At 42.3% G+C, this 21070-nt stretch overlaps 3 protein-coding genes and 1 non-coding gene across 4 annotated transcripts; 1 reads left to right on the forward strand and 3 right to left on the reverse strand.

Moving 5' to 3' along the window:
• Positions 1–1210: 1210 nt before the first annotated feature.
• LOC147243007 (signal recognition particle RNA) lies at positions 1211–1509 on the forward strand. The gene has a single exon (XR_015110784.1).
• A 511-nt stretch (positions 1510–2020) lies between these two features.
• eif2b2 (eukaryotic translation initiation factor 2B, subunit 2 beta) lies at positions 2021–5050 on the reverse strand. The gene is made up of 8 exons (XM_086189866.1): positions 4552–5050; positions 3974–4094; positions 3684–3835; positions 2842–3005; positions 2642–2737; positions 2421–2558; positions 2279–2345; positions 2021–2204 (listed from the first exon to the last, which is right to left on the reverse strand). The coding sequence occupies exons 1-8, from the start codon at positions 4721–4723 to the stop codon at positions 2047–2049; spliced, it is 1068 nt and encodes a 355-aa protein (XP_086045992.1). The 5' UTR covers positions 4724–5050; the 3' UTR covers positions 2021–2046.
• An 841-nt stretch (positions 5051–5891) lies between these two features.
• Positions 5892–11212, reverse strand: tmed10 (transmembrane p24 trafficking protein 10). The gene is made up of 5 exons (XM_086189867.1): positions 11005–11212; positions 10020–10140; positions 9826–9899; positions 8018–8144; positions 5892–7344 (listed from the first exon to the last, which is right to left on the reverse strand). Exons 1-5 carry the CDS (start codon positions 11179–11181, stop codon positions 7223–7225), a joined length of 621 nt encoding a protein of 206 aa, XP_086045993.1. The 5' UTR covers positions 11182–11212; the 3' UTR covers positions 5892–7222.
• A 4829-nt stretch (positions 11213–16041) lies between these two features.
• On the reverse strand, positions 16042–18353 carry fosab (Fos proto-oncogene, AP-1 transcription factor subunit b). The gene is made up of 4 exons (XM_086189239.1): positions 18069–18353; positions 17553–17780; positions 17354–17461; positions 16042–17258 (listed from the first exon to the last, which is right to left on the reverse strand). The coding sequence occupies exons 1-4, from the start codon at positions 18198–18200 to the stop codon at positions 16581–16583; spliced, it is 1146 nt and encodes a 381-aa protein (XP_086045365.1). The 5' UTR covers positions 18201–18353; the 3' UTR covers positions 16042–16580.
• Positions 18354–21070: the final 2717 nt, after the last annotated feature.

Consider the following 21070-nt stretch of genomic DNA (forward strand, 5'->3'; position numbering starts at 1 on the left):
AGACATGTTACCGAGTCCCATTCACTCTGACCTTTTTTTTCCCTGCAGTTCCAGGTCAAGAAATTTGGGTCAGAGAACAATGCACTCTCTCAGTTGGACCGCAGCAGGGTGCCAAAACCCTCCACATGCTCCCCTCCGACCCTCAGACGCTCTACACAACATCACACTTGGCTCTCACAGATTCATAATTACACCGAGATGGAGATTTATTTAGATCGCCTCTTGATTGTTGTTGGGTTCTTACTTCATGATAACAGTTTGAGTGTACGCTCACTGGATTTAGTCAAACAAAATATAAAGTGACTGTAATCGAGTAATAAATGAACATCCAGAGACGCTTTGGTGAGTTTTAATGAGCTGATGTTTTTTTGGAAAAAAATCTTAGAGAGTGAGGCAGACCCTAAAATAACCTAAATGCAGTTTGAAAAAGAATGCCAATACTGTAGATATTATATATTCAATCATTTTCACTGAGTTGATCATGTGTAGTCAATAGGAGTCTTTCAGAATGAAATTCAAATGTATTTCTCGACAACATTTTACCTCTTGATGAATCTTTTGTTTTATGGCAAGCAAATAAGGACGCTGATAATACTGTTATGTAACTGGCATCAGCTGACTGTGGTTAGTTTTTTTTAAATATTGGCGTATTGGTGTGATGGCCGATTTCTAAGTTGGATCAGTTTTGTTCCAGTTTTTTTGTTTGCTCAAGAAAACAACCTGGTAAACAGATGATTTGCGAACTGAAAATAATTAAATGTGAGTTTGTTTATTTGTATATTTTTTTGTTTTGTTTTTTTAGTTTTTGTGGTGCGTTCAAAATGTGAATATCATCGTGTAATTTTGAACTACAGAGTAAAGGGAGTACTTGTTTGAATGTAGTTCCGTATCGGTTGCCTCTCAGACCAGGACATGGAACAATAACAGCGCTAAAGAAGATGTCGGATCACATTTGAAAGAGCACAAATGAAGGTTCACCGGTGGTGTTTCAATGTCCCACTGCGTTTTCTTCAGAGTTTGAAGAATGGGTAGGAAATGTGACGTTATTGTGTCCTCTAATCGTGAGCTGCGCACCATCCAAGTGTGACTGTTGGGCTCTGATCAGATAACACTGACCTCAGTAAGTATCAGCTGTTGGAAAAATCGGTTGTAAACTATCGGTATATGGAATCTGAGTTACTCAAAAGCTCTGTGAGCGCGTGGTTCTGTCGCCGGGTGCGGTGGCGCGCGCCTGTAATCCAAGCTACCGGGAGGCTGAGGCCGGAGGACCGTTTGAGCTCAGGAGCTCTGAGCTGCAGGGGACTATGTTGATCAGGCGTCCGCGTTAAGTCCGGTATCGATATGGTGCTCCTGGGGGAGCCCGGGACCACCAGGTCGTCCAAGGAGGGGTGCACCGGCCCAGGCCGGAAACGGAGCAGGTCAAAGCCCCCGTACCGCTCAGTAGCGGGATCGCGCCTGAGAATAGACGCTGTAGTGCAGCCTGAGCAACACAGCGGGACTCGGTCTTTTTACACTCCTGTCTCAACACACACTCACCCGGTATATGATGACGTCACACAACAGCGTCCCACTCCTCCTTTCTGTTATTATTACCACCCTAAAATAACCTCACCAACCAGCGTCCGACAGCACCTCCACCTGGCAGACAACTGCAACTACACGTTGCAACTTTTGCATTATACACTGTTTTCTTGACTGTAACATCTATTGCACGTCTTTCCGTCCTGGGTGAGGGATCCCTCCTCTTTTGCTCACCTTGAGGTTTCTCCGATTTTTCTCTGTTGAAAGGGTTTCTATGGAGTTTTTCCTCAGTCGATGAGAGGCTCTAAGGCCAGACGATGTTGTTATGATGCCATGTGAAGCCTTTTGAGACAAACTGGAAAAACGGGCAATACAAATAAAATTGCCTTGCCTTACACCACTGGACACAGTGTGAGGACTTCTCAATGTGGAACTCTGACAAATTCGTTTACATTCAGCATATCTAATCAGAATAAATAAAAAACAAGACTACTTCAACAACTTTTAATTAATTTAATGGATCATTTAAATGTCATGATCTTCCGGGTGGTAGAGTTCACTCAACAGTCTGTAGATGTACGAGGGGGCGTGTCCTCCGATGTTGGAGATAAACAGCGTGATGAGCTCAGGAGGCACGTAGTCAAACACAGGACAGTGCACATTCACCTTGGAGAGAATCTCACCTGAAATAAAAGTCCTATATTATTTTCTGTGAAATAGCAACATTAATGTATAAGACTCCTAATCAATAATGTACCTTCAGTGAAAGGAAGCACCTCATGTGGAGAGACAAACTTGTGGAAGGTGTCCTCTTCATTTGGAAACTACAAGCACAAACACTTTCATTATCATCTGATGTCAGCGGCAGGACCAATAATCTGCCTGCAGACCCTTCTTACCTGAGGGGAGAGTTTGAACATGGGCGCACACACGATGAGCGGCGTGGAGTGGTGTTTGGCTGCCAGGGCTAGCGTGTGTGTACCGTTAACGGCTCTTAGACCGCCGTTCGCCAGGACAGTCTGTGTGCCGATTATGACCTGAAAAGAGGTATGCATGTTAATTTTTTTTAATTAATTCACCCACACAGGCCTGCTCAAAGTCTCCCACCGCATTAAAATACCTTATTAACACGAGACATGATGGCAAATATGGCGGCATCTGTGATCACGGTTGTTTCAATACCAGCCGTTGAGAGAGCGGTCGCCATTTCATGCCCCTGGTGGAGATATGAAGAGAATTTAATCTCAAAAAAAAAATCTCAGTATTTTATTGAGCTCTTTTTTTTTTTTTTAATTTCACACAAGAAACAACTCCAGCTACCTGACAGAAGGGGGCGCACTCTGCTACAATGACATGGAACTTGCGTTTGCTTGCAGCATCTTTGAGGAAGGCCTCCACGGTGCGAGAGCGGCCGATGGTCATGATGACCTCGTTTGAGTGAATGTGCTCCAGGGCCTGCATGGCGATGTTGTCTGTTGTTCCCTCTGAGAATGAATTGATAAACATAACACAAAATGCATGAAGCTTTTAACTTGTCTTCAGCTTACAGGAGCAGTGTGTGATACTTAGAGGGACCTTTTTGTCAGATATTGGATACACATTCACAAGTATATATTCATCTGAGTACAGTACAATCATCTAAAATAAGATTTGTGTTCTTCTAAAATGAGCAAATTACATCCACATAAAGCCCAGGTGAGCCTCCGGAGTCCACCATGGACCCACAGGAGCCAAGAACAGAAAGGCGAGCAGCTTTGTGTTTTAGTTGGCTTATGTTTGCTTCCTTATGGACTTGTCATTTTTCATACCCATTTAAACCTTTATTTCTGTAATAAATCTATTTAGAACACCTGAACGTATCCGCACACAAGTTCTATTGTTTACATCCGCCAATCAGGGAAATTGCAATCCTCGTGAATTCTTACATAGCTGTTGCTGTGGTTGCCATGGTGATTGGTTTCACTGATCAGCACACTTATGTGCGGCTGGCTCTTTCTACATTCTGAAGTCAGAAAGAAGTGATGCAGCAGCAGAAAAATAATCTTTGTCAGCTGAAGACACCTATTTGTGAGTACTGGCAAAATATGTTTTATTGTGGCGTGAATGAGTATCTGATCTACTTGCAGATATGACGACTAAAAGTGCTGCAAGTGAAAACCTACCCAGCTCCGTCAGCAACTCATTGATCACCTCAATGAGGTTTGCTTTAAGAGAACCAAAGTGCTGCTTGAAGTTGTCATCGCTGAGTCCTTCGGACGTCAGCAGCTTGTGGAGGGACTCCTGCTGGTCCGTCTCTTCCCTGCTACCTCGAGATCTGCACAATAAAACAACACATTGTTAGGTAGAATCTTAGACAAGATACACAATTTGTACACAAAAGGTAGACTCCTATGCGCTTTTTATTTTTTTAATCTGGCTGTCCATGCAGATACGGTGTGGTTTACAGTCTCACCTGGCGTACTCCTCTCTGATGATCTTCAGCACCCGTCTGATCATGTTACCCACAGTGGTTTCTGAGGGCTGGGCTGCTGTCATCCTCTTCCCTTCCTTCCGGATGATTTCCATCAGATCCCCTAAAACAAGATATTCAGGATTAATAATGTTGGTGTCAAGCAGCATCAGGATGTTATCATGTCTTGAACCTGCAAAGTGATGGAAACCTGATTTACTTGAACTCTCCTACAATACATGCAAAGAATACACAGAAGCACTGTTTACGTGCTGCACTTGATCACGATCACTTGATTGCGTTTACTTGTGAGAATTATGTGCATGTCTACTTTCATACGAAGAGCTTAGGTTAAAAAAAATTACATAAACTCAAGACGGAAAAAAACTATTTTCCAAACTGTAAACAAGCCTCGATGTCGACAGGCTCTTCCAGTAGATCTTCCAAATCTTTTAGTACAAAACCGTCTCTCGCAATACAAAATCTCCATGAATATTTTAATTAATTAGGATGTATCTATCAGCAATTGGACAGCTGCAACGTCTGGGTTGAAGCTGTAGTGGGGAGAATGAGGCACCTACCTGCATTGCTCCAGCGGGCCTGGGCTGTGATTCTGCGGAGCAGCAAGGTTGTTTCTCGGGCTGTCTCCTCGGAGCCCCTCAGCGGTCCCGTCCCGCTCCCTCCTCGCTTCAGGTCAGACAGAAAAGCCTCAACTCTCTCGGTCAGGTCTGTCTCTTTATCTGTACCCGGCATTTTTCAGTATAAAACGGCTTCTTGCTACACCAAACTCAAGTCAGCTTTTCCACCATAAGGCTGTTTTGACCTGGAAGAACATCCGGAGCATCGCAGCATCACAAATCTTCAAAACGACTCACCAACATAAACAAATCTCCTAGATGACCATATTTTACCGGATCACGTCCTTTTTTTTTTGCAGATAATAACGAGACCCAATTATGAACGACTTTAAACTCGATACTAGTTTTTTTTTTAAGATTGGAACATTACCGACAAACCCCTGAACATCTTTGTTTGTACGTTAGTGAACGGAATCTAGTGACTTGTACGTCCGAACGAACGATCATTCCTATCAAAAATGAGCACATCCGGGTGAGCGCGACTGCGGCGTCCTGTGATTGGCGCTTCCCTGGTGTTGCATCACACGCATTGGTGTGAACAGCTGACGTCACAACTCATAGACGTGTAGACACGAGTTCTCTTGAGTCAGACAAGCCGTCCTGCTGCCATAAATGAACCCAAACAAATCAACCTTTACATTTAGTGATAAGTACACATATATGTGATGTAACTGAAACTTTATTTGAAATGTGTGAGGACCAATCATGTGTCTCGCGATACTTCAGCACATTCATGGTCCAACACAAACTATGAGATCGTACCTTCATCTGGTTAATCTGTATCTCATATATATCATATCATATCATGTGCTATACACACACACACACACACACACACACACACTAATATATATATATATACATATATACATACACACACACACACATATATGTACTTACATGTGTACATATATAGGCACAAATACATGTACAATACAAATATGTACTATATATGTATATATATACATACATATATGGCAGCACATATACATATATTTAAACATTATTTCTATAAAAATGTATGAAATTTAGGTTTTGAAAACTGGGTATAATCAAGTTTTCATTGATTACAGTTAAAAAAAATGTAATGAATAGTATCACCATTTCTTTTACACTTCTTGCTATACTGTTATCACTTAGCTGCTGCATGTACTTACAATACTACCAATTCCAAATGAATAATAAATTACAGCCTACATCAGACAGTTTTTTTAAGAGCAATATAGTCTCACAACCCAAGCATTAGCACATCAATGGCAAAGTTACACTTTAAGACAGCACCATTAATGTAAATCCATCCAATATTTTATTGAATAAAAGCCCAACACAAATTTACAAAATTTATCAGTCAACATAAAAATCATCCACTGCGCACACTGCGCATGTTCATTGTTAAAAATGTACCCATGACAGATGCCTCAATTAATCCCCATGGAAACAACCAGAATATTTGCCCTCCACCCGTATTCTCATGTAACCCAGGCCTCACAAGCATTGCTAAAGAAAACAAAAATGCAAACTGGATGGATCTGCAAGAACTGTACTTAGGAAGCGATATCTTGATCCTTCCAAATGTTTTTTTTTTTTTTTAACTCACCAGTGTTTAAATAAAAGCGAAGAATAACTAAAAGGGGATATCAGAAAACGTTTGGATAGCCTGCACGACATGTCCTTTCAAAACCTCCATCGGCTGCACTCTGGCAAGAGCAGAAATAAACTGGTTTTATCATACAAATCAGATGGTTAAATTACTCTTTGCCACAGCTATATACATGGGATGCTGCAAAGTTCCCACCGAGGGACAAGGTTTTTGGTTTCTGGCTATTGTGATTGGTGAAAAGTTATTGTTTAGGTGTTTCAAAAGGAAAATAAAACATGCAGGAGCTCATAGAAGTGACCCAATTTAAAATGAAGACTCTTATGACTCCAACTCAAAAAACAAAAACAAAACAACAAAACAAAACCTGTAGAAGCAACTAAGTAGCTTAACATTTACAATATGAAAACAAACTAAAGACACACAGTGAAACATAGCTACCGAACATGGATGCAAATTAAGTGACTTAACACAGAAGTTCAGTGGTTGCCAATTTTCTCAAAGTAATACAATAATACCAAACCACCAGTTCAAATTGCCTTCACTTGTTAAAAGGGCCCCAAGGATCTTGTTTACTTGGCATGACAAAGAATGTGTACATCAACAGAAGGGCGAAGGACATTCTCTCATGGCACATCCATTCAAACTGAGCTCAAAACAAACGTTAGCATTCAACCGATTGAAGGAACAAGTTCTTATTCAGTAGGGAGCAACAGTCAAAACAGTGCAGACAGAAAGGTATGAGAAGGACGATGCAGGAACACGCCTCTCGTCTCACGGTACGTTTCTCCCTACAGCGCTTTTCGTGTTTCAAACCAATAAACAAGCAGATTCATTTTTTTTTCTCCCCCCAGAAGACAACCTTGTTACTCTCACATGAGTGTAGGTGAGATTTTGAGAATTTGAGCCCCGAAACCCCACTTGCTGTTGTTTGCTGAAGCTAGTCCAAGGAGGGTGGATGTTGGGATGTGTTGGCTGACCGCAAGCTTTACCCCGGGCGGGGAGTGCTACCACGCTCTACTCAATCAGCTTCTTCGCCTTGAAGAAGCGCCGCAAGTAGAAGACCTGCCATGTAGCCAGACCGATGAGACAGCACATGGAGAATATGCTGAAGTACAGCACACGTGTGTTGGTCGACTCTGTTCAGAAGGGGAAAAAAAAACGAAACAGGTTGTTATGTTGGAAACTGGGACCATTCCGACAACTACGACTGAGCATACACAAGGATGAGTGATAAAATAATGTTGGGATACAGCAAATCCGCCAAATGGATGCTGAAAATAAATCGTAAATGTATGAACACTTGTGTAGCACTAGGGAAGACTCACTATATGGGTTTTACAGAATCAAAGAGCAAATTCACTACACTAAAGCTGTGGACCTATTTTAGGTACTTTACACTCTCTACCGCTTAAAAAAAGAAGTGGTCAGTGGTAAAAATGTGACATGAAAGCAGTTTGCTGTTGCAAATACACAAACATTTGAGCTGAACCAATTCAATAAGCATAAAAGACTCACCAGACAAATAAATGCAGTATCTTGCCTTTCCTGATACACTTTTTAGCAAACAAAATGCTACTATCGCTGACTGGGCTGCGGTATCGTTGAACACGCACAGTGGAAATGGAATAAAAAGTCAAACATATGAGGTGCTGCAGGAAGTGAGGTCAGTGACGCCCACCTGTAATGGGAGGCGGTTCTGCCTCACTGACTGACTGGTGAAACATCCACAGCTTTGGATCCATAGATCATGATAGAGCTGGTCTTAAAATCAGGAACATAATAAATGCACTAACTTTACGTGGGTCTTACCATTGGTGTCTCGCATCTCCTCCTCTCTCTTCTTCATGTAAGCAAAATCATTGACAATGGACTCGGAAAGATCCTCCAGTCGTCTCAGTTCCACCTCCAGAGGCTTCAGTTTCTCAACCTTGGCAATCTGGAGGAACAAAAGCGGCAAATTAACGGTAGAAAAGAGACAACTGAAAAGCCAGTGGCAGAGAAGCGTAAACCGTTATGTACTTTGTCCAGCAGGTGTCACTCTCGGGTTGTGTAAGGCCAGAATTTAAGCGTTTGGCAGGACAGTGTTCATTCTGGCAGGTAAGGGAGCTGTTGAGATTCTGGCATCAAACCTTAATCTTACGCACACTGGTTAAGATGGGGGCAATTTGGGCTTAGCATCATGTGGACAAGAGGAGCATAAATTGCCAAATTTTATAGTACTGGACTGAATTTCTTGACATTTTTCCATGTTGAAGTTCGAGCATGCAGATTACATCAGACAAGTTCCGTACCAGGAAGCACCAGATGCTCCTGATTATGAAAGCAAAATCTACATTCTTCAAATTTTGCAGCACCAACGGGAGCTCTGGCCAACATTACACTTGTAAATTTCTTCTTGAGTGACACCCATGTCTACATAGGTGAATCCATGTGTAATGCAGCTCCACCCACAGAGAGGTATGCCCATGACCTCTCCCAGAAAACCCACCCACACACTCGCTTTCTTTATCAGAGCGTCACACTGGTGTGCCATGTGTGGGAGGAGTGGTGATTCTCAGCTTTGTCACTTCTTCATTTAAAGAGAACAAATCCACACATACAAGTTCAGGTCTGAATGTGATAAGTAGATGAAATGAAGTAATGTGAAGGAAATAGTGATGTCCATATATATAAAATATTAAAAGAGCACTACCAGCATATCTGGGCCTTTGTAGGAGACCCGCCTGTCCCTGGCAAAACATTTTTAACTGTTGAATATTCTCCGTCTTCCGTTGGCAAACAACCAAACTGCATTACAGCCAACATCTGGTGTGCAAGGTTCTGGTTTCAGATGCAAATCCCCAGACTTCTCCAGAATGCGACTTTTACAGCCATATGTGGCATCTCTGGTCTCGCACAAGACAGAAGATCTCTGCCTACTGCAGTGTGTGGAGGTCTGACCACTGGAATGCTGCAAGTCAACTTAATGTCTATATCAACTAAACAGTCACATAAACCAGAGGCTCATTAAGCAGCTTGAGCCATCATTTTGGTGAAGCGCAAAGGTAAAGTGTGAGGAAAAATTAACTGTTTTAATTGAAAAGATACAGGGGAAGAGTTCATTTCCCTTCATACTGTGAACTCCACCTGATTTCACGTGACATATTGTGAGCTTTCTCACTCAGACAGTAAGAAGAGCTCAGAATTCCTGGAATCATCAAAAATATTCACCCAGACATGCGAACTGACTTGCACAAAATGTTTAAGAGCAGGAAATTCTTGTTTGTGCGGCTGGTTTAAACCATGATGAAATGATAGAAATGTTGCGCAGCAGTTCCAGGGAAAGGTTTGAATGTCTCGTGCACCTTGAGACAGGTGATGTGTCAGCTTGTACATTCAACCAAAGTGGGTCATCCTTGAATGACTCAATGACAAACACCTCCAACAATTTCAATCCAGAAGTGTTTCAGGATATTTGGATGTTTTGAAACTTTGAGACCTCAAGAATGCTGTGATTAAATGATGACACATTGCAGCACAGTAAAAATACTGTATGCAGTAAAACCCCTAGTACAAAACTAATGTCATACATCTACTGATTTTGTCTAAAAGCCTCACATCTTTTCAAATTCTCTTACCTCTTCATAGTTTTTGGCCTCCACACCATGCTTCATGTCCAGATTGACCAACTGGTCAGGCACTCTTCCAGTTCCTGAAGAACAGCAGCACAGATTTTTTTTTTAAACTAATAAATAATTCACAGATGAGTGGCAGATGAAGGAGACAGTGACGACATTTGTGTGAGCCGCCTTGTTTCAGGATCAACACTTACCCATGGGTGACTTGCTCTCAAAGCACACCTCAAACATGTCATAGTCCTCTGTGGTGAATGCAAACTTCCCTTTTGTTGCATCTTCCTTGGAGTAAAGAGTGTGGCTTGAGGAATCTGTGATCTGCAGCAGGAATGAAAACAGCTGTTAACACTTCAAAGTCATCTGCAGAATATAATAATATTGAAAATCATTCATCTTTATCTCTGTTGAGCAAACAGGTAATTTTCAGAGATATGAACATTCATTGTTTTCCTCCATTTTAAATGGTCTTGAGAAATTTGGAGTAATATAATTCGATGCTTACAGCCCTAATCAGTTGGCACTGATATGAACCTAAAATTTCATCAGGGAATATTTCAATTTTCAAGTTCAGTAAATCACAGTTATTTTTGACAGCTGTTCAACCATGAAGGCCGTTGTGAGCGGGCTTCTTAGACATTCTTAATGATGACGCAGAGAGTTCATGATTGTAAGAGACACATTTACGAGATGTAATATTCTCAACCTAACAAAATGTTAACATTTAGCTTCCCAATCAAGTTGCAGTTGACGTGTAGCAAAGTGGCTAATTTGCTAATTTCGCTAGCTAGCAGCTACTAATAAGACTGACGTGTAACACCAGCTGAGCCGACCTGGTGACACTGACCACAATATTTCACATAAATTACTTTTGCTAATATTGCATTTTGGCATATATCTATAGATGTTAACGTCAAGTGATTAACTATATCTACCTAAAAATGAATTATGAACAATAATGTTAGCTCGCTAACACCTAGCTAGCTTGATAACCAGGAAGACGGGTTTTTGGGGCCTGAGTTAGGTACCATGCCAACACGTCAGCTGCTCTTTTTCTATGATTAATTTGGACTTCCACCGACCGTTTTCGTACTGAGAAACAGACTTTGACATAGTAACGCCACTCCGGCCTCAATTCAAGCTGGCTGCGTTGACAGAATTAGCAAGCCACAGCTCTGTGCTCACCTTAAGATTGGTTTTGGTGTTCGCCTGTTCGCTTATTTCATACTCCCCCGTAACAAGGACGTCTTTGTGGATCTCCTCCCGTAGACACTTCCTGGAATTCACCGGTAAAAAGAAAGAAATAGAAAATGTCGATTCAATAAGAACCGGTAACAGCAGTAGCACAGCTAGTCGAGCCATGGCTACCCTCAACCAACCAACCAGCCCGTGCCAGCAAACCAGCTTAACACCGAGCTCCGGCTGAAACAACCTGGCTGCTGCGCCCGGCAGCGCCGCCGCTGGCGTGGAGGAAGACTTACACTCAAACCAATTTTATTTCTTCCGTGATGGAAAGGGAGTAAAATACTTTAATATCACTGTATCCAGACGGAATGTTTGAAGAGAAATGCAATTGGCTACACAAAACAAAACCAACCATTTGTAAACACTAGACCAGTCTTAACTGGGCAGGTGAGAATTTATTTCCCTCTATCACACAATAGAACATCCTTGAGCAGAGAGGGGGGTTGCATTCCCTATTTTTTTTTATTGTAATGGGCCATTGTCATTTAAATGTGTATGTATATGCAGGTTTGTTGTTTCAAAATGAAATTTAGTTGGTCTGTTGGGGTAGAACTCTTAATGAGATAGAGAGGACTTGTATTTTTGTTACTGACTTTACAAACTCTTCATCATAGTAGTCTGGGGATCAATAATCGACGTCCTTCAATTACACTTATTGTAATTATTTGTATCCTGCCTCCACATGAATATTTTGTCACTGCAGATTAATGACAACTAAAATCTTTTCATCTGCACTGTTTTCATTAAAAGATTTCAACTGAAAAAATTTCATTTGGTTTTCTTTTCTAATTACATAATTATCAATCCTGTATGCTGTTGGTATATCCAGATTACGCAACAGACATATGATGTTGAGCTGCGGTGTTTTAAAAATCCCAAAAGCTATTATTTTCCCATCAGCAGATCAGGAATTACCCAATTACATATAGCAGAGCTGTCCAGTTTCCAGGGAAACATCCTTGTTACTGATCCCACGAGAGGAGACGAGGACACACTGCTGAGCAGGGAGCCTGGTACTCAGAGAGCGTGAATTATTGGATGGAGAAATCCCAGCAGTATTGTAGCTTACTGCGTCAAAAAACCCCTCTAAGAATAGCATGTCACATAATCCTCGGTGGTACAAAGCTTCTTGGCAAGGAATAGAAATTCACAACATTCATACATGACTGATCTGCATTTGTACATGTATAATAAATGGAGGTTCTGACTAAAATTTCACCTCCACCTTTGGTGATTTTCCATCTCTAAATTAACTTAAGTCTATATGTACTGAAGATACAATGTTTCCCAGGGGTAAAAAGGAATTTGTGCAACGTCGCTTTTGCAACGATGAAAGAACATCGCTGGAAAACTTCTTTAAATGAGCAAGCGTGCTGTCACGAGGGTTGGAACACCCTCCATTCCAGCGTTTAACTTCATGCTTGTTCACACATAGATAATGAAAATACAAACAAAAACAGACTGATAACAGACTGTGTTGCAACTATCTTAGGATTTGAGCTACTGAGGATAAACACACAGACTGTCATCGAATTTACGCCTCTAGTGAGGGGTCTGCTACTGCTTGTCTCAGTGATTCTGTAACTTGCTGTCACTCTAAAAAAAAGAAAAAAAAGATACTGAATAACTCTTGGTTCTTTAGTGAGATGCACAGCAGGAAAGCACTGAGGTATTCAATGTTTTATAATGCTTTCACCTCCTCTCCCAAAGAAGCAGAAGGTGTATTTCTAAGATGGAACTGAGGCAAACCGTCGCTGTGATACCTGACTGTTTCATCATCTCTGTGCTCACAATTAACACCCAGGCAGTGTTATCTGTCTGTCTCCCTCCCTGCCATCCTCTACCTCATATACTCATCATCAGCTTTCCTCCTCCTCTCTCTATCAGACATACGCTGCCTGGTTCCTCCCCTGGGTTGCAGCACCGACGCAGGTTGGCGTCATAGTGGTCTAATTTTACTGCTGTTGATGCTGATGTTAAAAGAAGCAATAGGCACCTGCTATTTCTGCTGCTACCCCATCTCCCTGAGGATGGAAAAGAGGTATTAATAGACAGAGTTATTAGGCGCTGCATGGGCGCACATAAAGGCTTTATTGAGGAAAAGAAGTGCAAAGGAAGCAGGCACTCAAAATTCAGCTGTTATGCAACAACGCAGTGCTGACAAAATCCTAGACTCAGGTTAGAGATGGGAAGAAGAGGCAATGCACTTTTTTTCTGTCTACAATTTGGAGGAGCTGGCATGTGCAGGAAGTGGAAGACAACTGATGTTTTGACTGTGTTGCACAAAAGGGTGTGATGGGGCAAGTGTTGTACGTCTCTTGCACGCATTTCCGGTCTTGAGCTATTGAGCAATCAAACTTGCAATGATTGTTCGCGTGGTGAAATATTGATCAAAGATTGAATGAACAATAAAGGGAACGGCTGGGAAGGGTTGATGACAAAGCATTCCACAATTTTTATTTTTTTTTTAAACTGCACCCACTCATCTAATTTCATCTGATAGGCAGTGGTGTCAACCACAAAGTTGAGTTTGTTTAGAGTTTTATGTTTAGGAGTAATTCTTGGTCCACAGGGGGGAAAAAAGGCTCGCATGGAGCAGGTTCTTTTCAAGATCTCAGGTGTTGTGTTGAGTTCTGTTGCCCAATCAGATTAGATCCCCCCCCCCCCCCCCCCGTTTGTCCACTGGGGGTTAAGGTTAGGTGCATCTGTGGTTGGAGTCGGGTTAAGCGTATCAGATGACGATTGATCGGGGCTAGTGATAACATGAGCGAGCAGGTGAAGGGAGGCAGAGTTCAGCACAACACTGGTTTCCTCCCACAAACCAAGAACACGCAAGTCAGGTTTGGTAGAGATTCTAAAATGCCCAAAGCTGTCTCTAAAGTGGGCTCTGTGATTAACTGATGATCCGTCTGTCAAGGCTGAACCCCGCCTCTGTCAAATGGGATTGAAGCTGATTGTAGATGGACTGATAGAAGGGGGCAGTTACCTTTAACCCCACTAATTTTTTTCAGGTCATTGTAGCGTCCAAGCGCATGTGTGTGCTGGATTTGAAGACTACCCCTGGAGGCGATCCTTCGATATCACACGATTGAAAATGGGATGAACGCACGGACAAAGTAGCATAAGGTTTCTGACCCATGAAGCATGAGCATATGTGGAAGGTTGGCCAGCAAGGGATGACTCCAGCAGTTGCAACAATAAATATATTTCTATAGAAACCTAAAAAGATGACCCTACTTCTCCCTTGATTTATTTCCACAGTAAACATGTCTCCAATGTGTCCCTGCTCTTTGAAATTGCTCCAGTCTCTGAATTATGCCAAATAAGAATATTTTACCTTTCCTCATAAACAACAATGCGTGGTCTCACATGGGCCTAAGCCTAGAATGCTGAAAGGATTTAGTAGCCTAAGTCTCCAGAGCCAGAGAATGTGAAAAACCAGGGTTGGGATCTGGTCCTTAACCTGTGGTCTTGAATCTGCTGGTGCTCTGGCTATGCACTCATACTTTGCAGGGATGATGTATTTCTGTTCTTCAAAAGCCAATTGGATTCACGCATGACCAAAAAAAACCCAAAAAACAAAACTTTTAAAATCCCTTTAGACTCGCATTTTGTTCAGCATCATGACCTTCATTAATAAACACCACTTAAACGATTTTTCAACTGTTACAGCAATCGTTAGAAGTACGAAGCAAACGTGATGCAGTGAAGAATCTACAGAGCAGCCGTTATTGAGCTTCGCGCTCTTTCTGCTTCGGCCTGATGGCGGATGAAGTCCTGATTAGCCACTTGGCAGCAACCAATGTTTTTTAAGACATCTCAACACCTTGAAACTCACAGGAGCAATATTTACTTGTTTTATATCGTAGGATGAAATTTGACAGGATGTCTGCTGCTCTGAGTGGCCAAGTCTTTTGCTAAAAAGATAAAATCATCAGTGTCCCAACTGGGACGAGAGTTCGCCCCAAATGTTAAAATCCCTAAGCCATTGACTCTGAGAGGAAGGATGTTCAATAACGTTGATGTGCAAACAGCTTTGATTTGACCCTATTACATATGACCTTTTATATCAAATAAGACATTTAATGCGCTGCTGACAGAAAATAAGTCTCAGCTGTCCCTGTAGAAAAGGAGGATTTACTCTCTATCAGCGGGATAAAAACAGCTGTGACAGGTTGAACATCTTTTGCAATAGACAGCCACTTTACACTTCACACTCGGCTGTCTGCAGCCCATTTGCGCTGAGAACGCCCCCCCCCCCCCCCCCCAAAAAAACCCGGCACATTAAGTCCAAACTGATGTCAGTGCCTTTCTGAATTATTTCCAGACTCCTGATCACAGTGTTTTACTCTATTTTAAAGTGAGGAGTGATAATATCAGATCATCTGCGCGTCATAGTGAACCACATCTTGGTTAAAATGTTGCTTTCGTTTCCCTCTTGTTTCGGCTTGTATAACCCTCCACGTAAGCTACGTGTCCGTCGGTCGTAAAACATCGAATTACTAAAAGAAGGACGGACTCGATTCCTTTTCCCAGTAGAAATCAAAATAGTAGAATAAACATTAAATGCAAAAAAAGAAAAAGCAAATGTTTGTTTTTACGTGGTAAAAGGTGTTTGACCGAACGGCCCTTCTGCTTTCAGCACACGGACAGCACAACAGCAGCAGTCCTCATAGAAGTCTATATTTGGGCAAGGAAATACAACGTCATCGCGCTACCCTTGCAAAAAAAAAAAAATGGAAAGAACGCACTGACGTAAGAACCCTGACGTATAATATAGTTAACCCTGGCAACAGATGGAACAATAAATAGAGCCAGTGGAGAAGCAGGAAAAATACTGAGATACCGTATAGAAGCTAATTTATTCGTTATTTTAACTTTAGGTTGAATTGTACTGAGGCGCTAACACTTTAAGACTGTATCTACAAATATAAATGTGTGTGTATGCAGAAAAAGAGAAAACTCCGACAGACAATATTCAGGAATTTAAATATCACTACATTTTATTTATATATTTTACAAACAACATTCATCTTTACTCTCTCTGTAAAAAAATAAATTGAATTTAATAAATTAACAAGACTAATGTTTTCACAGAAAACCTCATACTAAGATAGACCACTCAGACCATGGTTAAGACGTCAGTTTTTAAGTTTCACAAGCAGTTCACTATTAATCTCACATTGCATCAACCAGAAAACAAACCGCATCAATAATCACTATTGCTCTAAACACACATCAACACTACAACAATGTTTGTTATCTAGCACCGTAAAATCATAAATGAACTTATAAACGACTAGGTGGTATTAATTGAAACATGCTTTAAACTTGCTACATAGGTGTTATAGGCAAGTAGATAAAGGCAAGTAAACTGATAAATAACTTGCTTCCTGGTACAAGTGCATTCCGTAGCCCTGTGATCAACACATCCATCTCTACATGAAGACAGTGTGCTTGATAGGAAGTATTATTGTTTTTGTTTCTCTCTTTTTTTTAAAAAAAAAAAAGAGTCTTTAAAGGGCCAGCAGGGTTGGCGAGCTGAGGGAGTCGGATGACTGCTCGTTGCTGCTGCTTCCTCTCCTGTGGGCGACGCCGCAGGTGGGGAAGGTGTCGGACTCTGGGAAGGTGAACACGAATGAAGACGTGAAGGTGGTGCATGCTGGGGTGCAGGTCACCACCGGTGTGCAAAGGGGCTCCAAGTCATGGCTATTAGCTGAGGTGTGAAGGGCCTCCCAGTCCTGAGTTGTGTAGAGGGAGCTGGACAGGTCAACCTCTGGCACTGACCTCGCCGTCTCAATCTCTGTTTTTGCGAGCAGATCAAGAGACTCCTCCAGGACGGAGGCGTCCAGGTCGGTCATCTTGACCGTGCTGGTGGAGATTGTGGCGGTGGAGGGAACAGTGCTGCTGCTGCTGGAGAAGATAGAGTTGGAGGTCGAAGTGAATGTTGGCTGGCTGGAAGTGAGCGTGGACACCAGTGAGATGCTGGGCTGTGACTGCGAGGACACCTCCGCAGGGAGGCAGGCGTTAGCAGGAGAAATGGACGCCACAGGGAAATCTGTATCAAGCTCAGAAGGGATTTTACAGATGGGTTGATGGGCCGCCAGGATGAACTCCAGCCTCTCCTTCTCCTTCAAAAGGTTGGCAATATCATTCTGCAGGTTTGACTTCTCATCCTCCAGCTTGTCAGTTTCCTGCAGAGAAACAGACGAAGTTGTGTTAATGTGACTGTTGGAAAACACTGAGAACCACACTTTAATGAACATCGGTAAATCTGGGGGATACTTACAGCTTGCAGAGTGTCAGTAAGCTCTCGCCTCCTGTTGCGGCACTTTGCTGCTGCCTGCTTATTTCTCTCTCTGCGAATTCTTCTCTTCTCTTCCTCCTCGGGTGAAATCTGCACAGAATACACAGAAAAAGTTAAGACTCCAGCACATACCATGAAGGACTTGTTGAGGATCACTTGTGATTTGATTATAAATAATCACCTGTTCCACTCTGCCTCTCTTGGTAGAGCTGTGAGCCTTAGTTGCTTCAGACCTCATGGCTGACCTGGTGTAAGCTGGGCTGAGGCCCGAGCTGTAGGGGTGAGCTCTATGAGAGGGGGCCACTGAGGAGACAAGAGGCTGCACCATCCACTGCAGGTCTGGGCTTGTGGAGATGGCTGTGACGGTGGGGATGAAAGAGGCACTTGATGCTGTCAGGTCAGTGAAATCCTGGAAAGAATGAGGAGAAGGGAGAATCAGTACTGTTATATTTGCAGGAGGAGGGGGGGAGGTAGCAGGATGAATGAAGGAGTCTATAAAAAGTGGGATGGTTTAAAAATATCTTTGTGATGTCAGCAGTGACGTTACAGTCTCTCTCTGGAGTTTCCAGGTGGAAGAATAAAGATGCAGCACTGTGCAGGCTATTTCTAGAACTACTCCGTTTATAAAACATGTTTAAGTGGAGAATAAGCTCTTCTTTGCATAACAAATATTTGAGATATCAGAGGCAGGACATACCTGAGACTGGGGGGATCCCATGCTGGAGTAAGATCCTGCTGGTGAAGGGTAGTACAAATTGTCGCCAGACGGCGAAGCGGTGCTGCAGCGAGAGGAGGAATCGCACTCCGTGTTGAAAGCGGTGAACATCATCGTTTCCAAAAAGAAAACGCAAGTGTGGAAGATCAAACTCTACTGGAAGGGGTGATGTCAAAGGTTGGGAGATCCCTTTCGTAGGTTTGTGAAAAGGTGTCCCGATGTGTTTCCCGTATCCGTTGCTCTGCTACTGAAAGTTAAACTGCCACCTCTACGAGCTCGGAGCGCTTTTATAGCCTGACGGCCGGTCGAATGACGTCGGCAGGGAGGGGGGGAGCTCCTCCCGGTTCTCACAGGATAGGCACGCCAACTTTGACCTAACAACGCAGCTGTGGGGACAAAAACCGCACGTAAAAACCTAAAATGCTCTAATTTGTGTTCATATAATTCTTATCGCGCTTATTAGTCTGACCTAAGAAGCTTCGTTTAGAAATATTTTAATCTCTCATTCACAAGAAATGGAATATTCCACGGGATCCCCAATACGTAATTTTCCAAATATGGTGCATCCTGTAAAATGGGCGGACCCTGCTGGGAAATACAACAGCAAAGTCCGATTGGCCGACAGCGACATGACATTACGTAAGACAACAAACAGAAGCTGTTGTGAAAACTAAACTGGGACAATAATGGACATGGAGAGGTCATGCTACACAGACAACCGAGTACATCAAATATAAATCTGGACATGCAGATGTTTGCTCAGAACTAAAAGTACCAAAGCAACTTGTAATTATGAAAAGATAATTTTGTGATTTATCTCAAACCCTCTTCTGTGGTGCAGAATTTAAAAAAAAGTTCTGTTGTTTTCATATTTTTTTTTTGACATCATAGTTTATGTGACTTTATGCAATGGATTCACTTTAAATACGATACTAATATTAAGGACTTTTTTTTTTAAAGCAATCAGGCAGCCAGACTGCCCTTGTGTTTCATCATTTTCCAAATGCAGTGTTGGGTTGAATTAAGAGCAGCATGGCTCACCGGGTAGAGCGAATGTTTGGTAACCAAAGGATTGCTGGTTCAGTCTCCGTTTGGAGAATGCGTCAACGTGAGCAAGATACCAAACCCCGACTTGCTCCTGATGATTCAGTAGTCACTGTACTTTGCACCATCCATCATCAGTGAGTGTGCATGAATGGAGAAATGAGACAACATTGTAAAGTACTTTGAGATCTGCAGGTAAATACAAATACAGTACATTTGCCATCAAGCGCTCCTGCGGTGGAAAGGATTTTTTTTTTATAAGAATTAAAATGCATTTAATAATGTTGCACGTTACTATTAAACAGAGGGTTTTGTGTTAACTGTGCAGAAAAATGAGTAACATCTCTGATGACTGACATCTCCGTATGAATATTTGCCAAATACACGGTGAGTTTATGTCACAGCAGACGCAGCTACGTCTGTGCTGGGCCCTAAGGCGGTACCTGTGCCTTCTACCTGCGATCCAGTTAAGGGTGTGTTCAGTTGCAGTGTGTAAGCTGATAACAGGTTTGTTATGTGTACTTTTCCACAACTGCAGTTTGCTCTACTCAGAGGGTGACCTGGTTTTTATAAAGGTCTTCCCCCAACATAGTGGGAATCCTCTGGACACTTCCTCTTTTGATTTCACATGCTGAGCCACATGTACGCATGCTAGTACGATGCAGAGTCAAACTCGAGGCTTTTACATTTGAAAGCCAGAAGAGTGACTCAATCGCATTTGCAACATCACTTTTGATATGGAATGCATTTTCATTGCCATGAAAAGTTTCTAATCAAAACAATTTGACTCATCTTTCATTTAAAGGGAATTTATAATGTCACAATAATTGTGCTGGATTTTTTTTTTTAAGGTGGAATTTAAAATGTGAAGAAAACACTGGGTGTAGTCGTGGATTCTCTTTTCTTTCTTTTTTTCACCAGAAATTGTTACTTTAAAAATAATTATTTTGAACACCATTTCCCTTCTTTACACATCCATCCATCCATCGTCATCTTCCGCTTATTCCTACACATTAAGGGTCGCGGGGGGGCTGGAGCCTATCCCAGCGTCAACGGGTGAGAGGCGGGGTTCACCCTGGACAGGTCACCAGTCCATCACAGGACCAACACATAGAGACAGACAACCATTCACACTCACAGCCACACCTACGGTCAATTTAGAGTATCAATCAGCCTCGTCCCCAATTGCATGTTTTTGGACTGTGGGAGGAAGCCGGAGTACCAGAGAGAACCCACGCAGACACGGGGAGAACATGCAAACTCCACACAGAAAGATCCCGTGCCCGAGCCGGGACTCGAACCCGGAACCTTCTTGCTGTGAGGCCACAGTGTTGACCACTGCACCACCGTGCAGCCCCTTCTTTACACATGATAAATTTAAAAAAAAAAGATAATAAATTGTGGGGAATGTGAAAAGAATGCCTTACGGGGCTTGAAAAGGGTTATTCAGACAAAATATTACAGGGAATTCTTAATGCAGTTTGTGTTAGTAATTTTAGATGTCAAAACCCGAGTATGCAGGTATAACTCTCCTTGTTTTCTGAATAAAACAGGCGTTACGTAGGTGAAACTGCATTAAATCATGCATGGAAAGTGAATTATATTGCTTTTGAGTCAAAGTTCAGCAGAAAAGACTAAAGGAGTCATGTTTTGTTGAAAATTCCTGGTAGTCATAGCAACACCACACCCCTTCGCGTCAGTGACGTACTTGTTTTGCATAGCAACCAAGATTGTTTATACCGTGACGAGTATTCACTCGCACAAGAAAATAAAATCCGTCTGGTCGGTTTTGCCTTCAGGGGAGACCCGTGATACGTCATTTCGTCAGCGTCTGGTCTGAAAAAAAACAGACAGCGTGAGAGATCTGTCTGTTTTTTGTGTCTTTGTTGTGTCTGCGGAATGACACCGGACACCGAACAATTGTGGCATGTTTGAGTATT

This window comes from Aulostomus chinensis, chromosome 20 (genome assembly GCF_037954235.1).
Source record: "Aulostomus chinensis isolate RoL2024-O1b breed Wild chromosome 20, RoL_Achi_v1.0, whole genome shotgun sequence".
NCBI lineage: Eukaryota > Metazoa > Chordata > Actinopteri > Syngnathiformes > Aulostomidae > Aulostomus > Aulostomus chinensis.

What these genes read in the sequence shown, in the direction of transcription:
- eif2b2 (XM_086189866.1), bottom strand. Translation starts at nt 4,723, where the DNA reads ATGCCGGGTACAGATAAAGAGACAGACCTGACCGAGAGAGTTGAGGCT. An exon ending in ATCAGAGAGGAGTACGCCAG is followed by an intron (nt 3,836 to 3,973) that starts GTGAGACTGTAA and finishes TTTATTGTGCAG; the next exon opens with ATCTCGAGGTAGCAGGGAAG. An exon ending in AGTGCGCCCCCTTCTGTCAG is followed by an intron (nt 2,738 to 2,841) that starts GTAGCTGGAGTT and finishes TATCTCCACCAG; the next exon opens with GGGCATGAAATGGCGACCGC.
- tmed10 (XM_086189867.1), bottom strand. Translation starts at nt 11,181, where the DNA reads ATGGCTCGACTAGCTGTGCTACTGCTGTTACCGGTTCTTATTGAATCG. An exon ending in TGAGAGCAAGTCACCCATGG is followed by an intron (nt 9,900 to 10,019) that starts GTAAGTGTTGAT and finishes GCTGTTCTTCAG; the next exon opens with GAACTGGAAGAGTGCCTGAC. An exon ending in GGAGATGCGAGACACCAATG is followed by an intron (nt 7,345 to 8,017) that starts GTAAGACCCACG and finishes CCTTCTGAACAG; the next exon opens with AGTCGACCAACACACGTGTG.
- fosab (XM_086189239.1), bottom strand. Translation starts at nt 18,200, where the DNA reads ATGATGTTCACCGCTTTCAACACGGAGTGCGATTCCTCCTCTCGCTGC. An exon ending in TGGGATCCCCCCAGTCTCAG is followed by an intron (nt 17,781 to 18,068) that starts GTATGTCCTGCC and finishes CATTCTTTCCAG; the next exon opens with GATTTCACTGACCTGACAGC. An exon ending in AGAGAGGCAGAGTGGAACAG is followed by an intron (nt 17,462 to 17,552) that starts GTGATTATTTAT and finishes TATTCTGTGCAG; the next exon opens with ATTTCACCCGAGGAGGAAGA.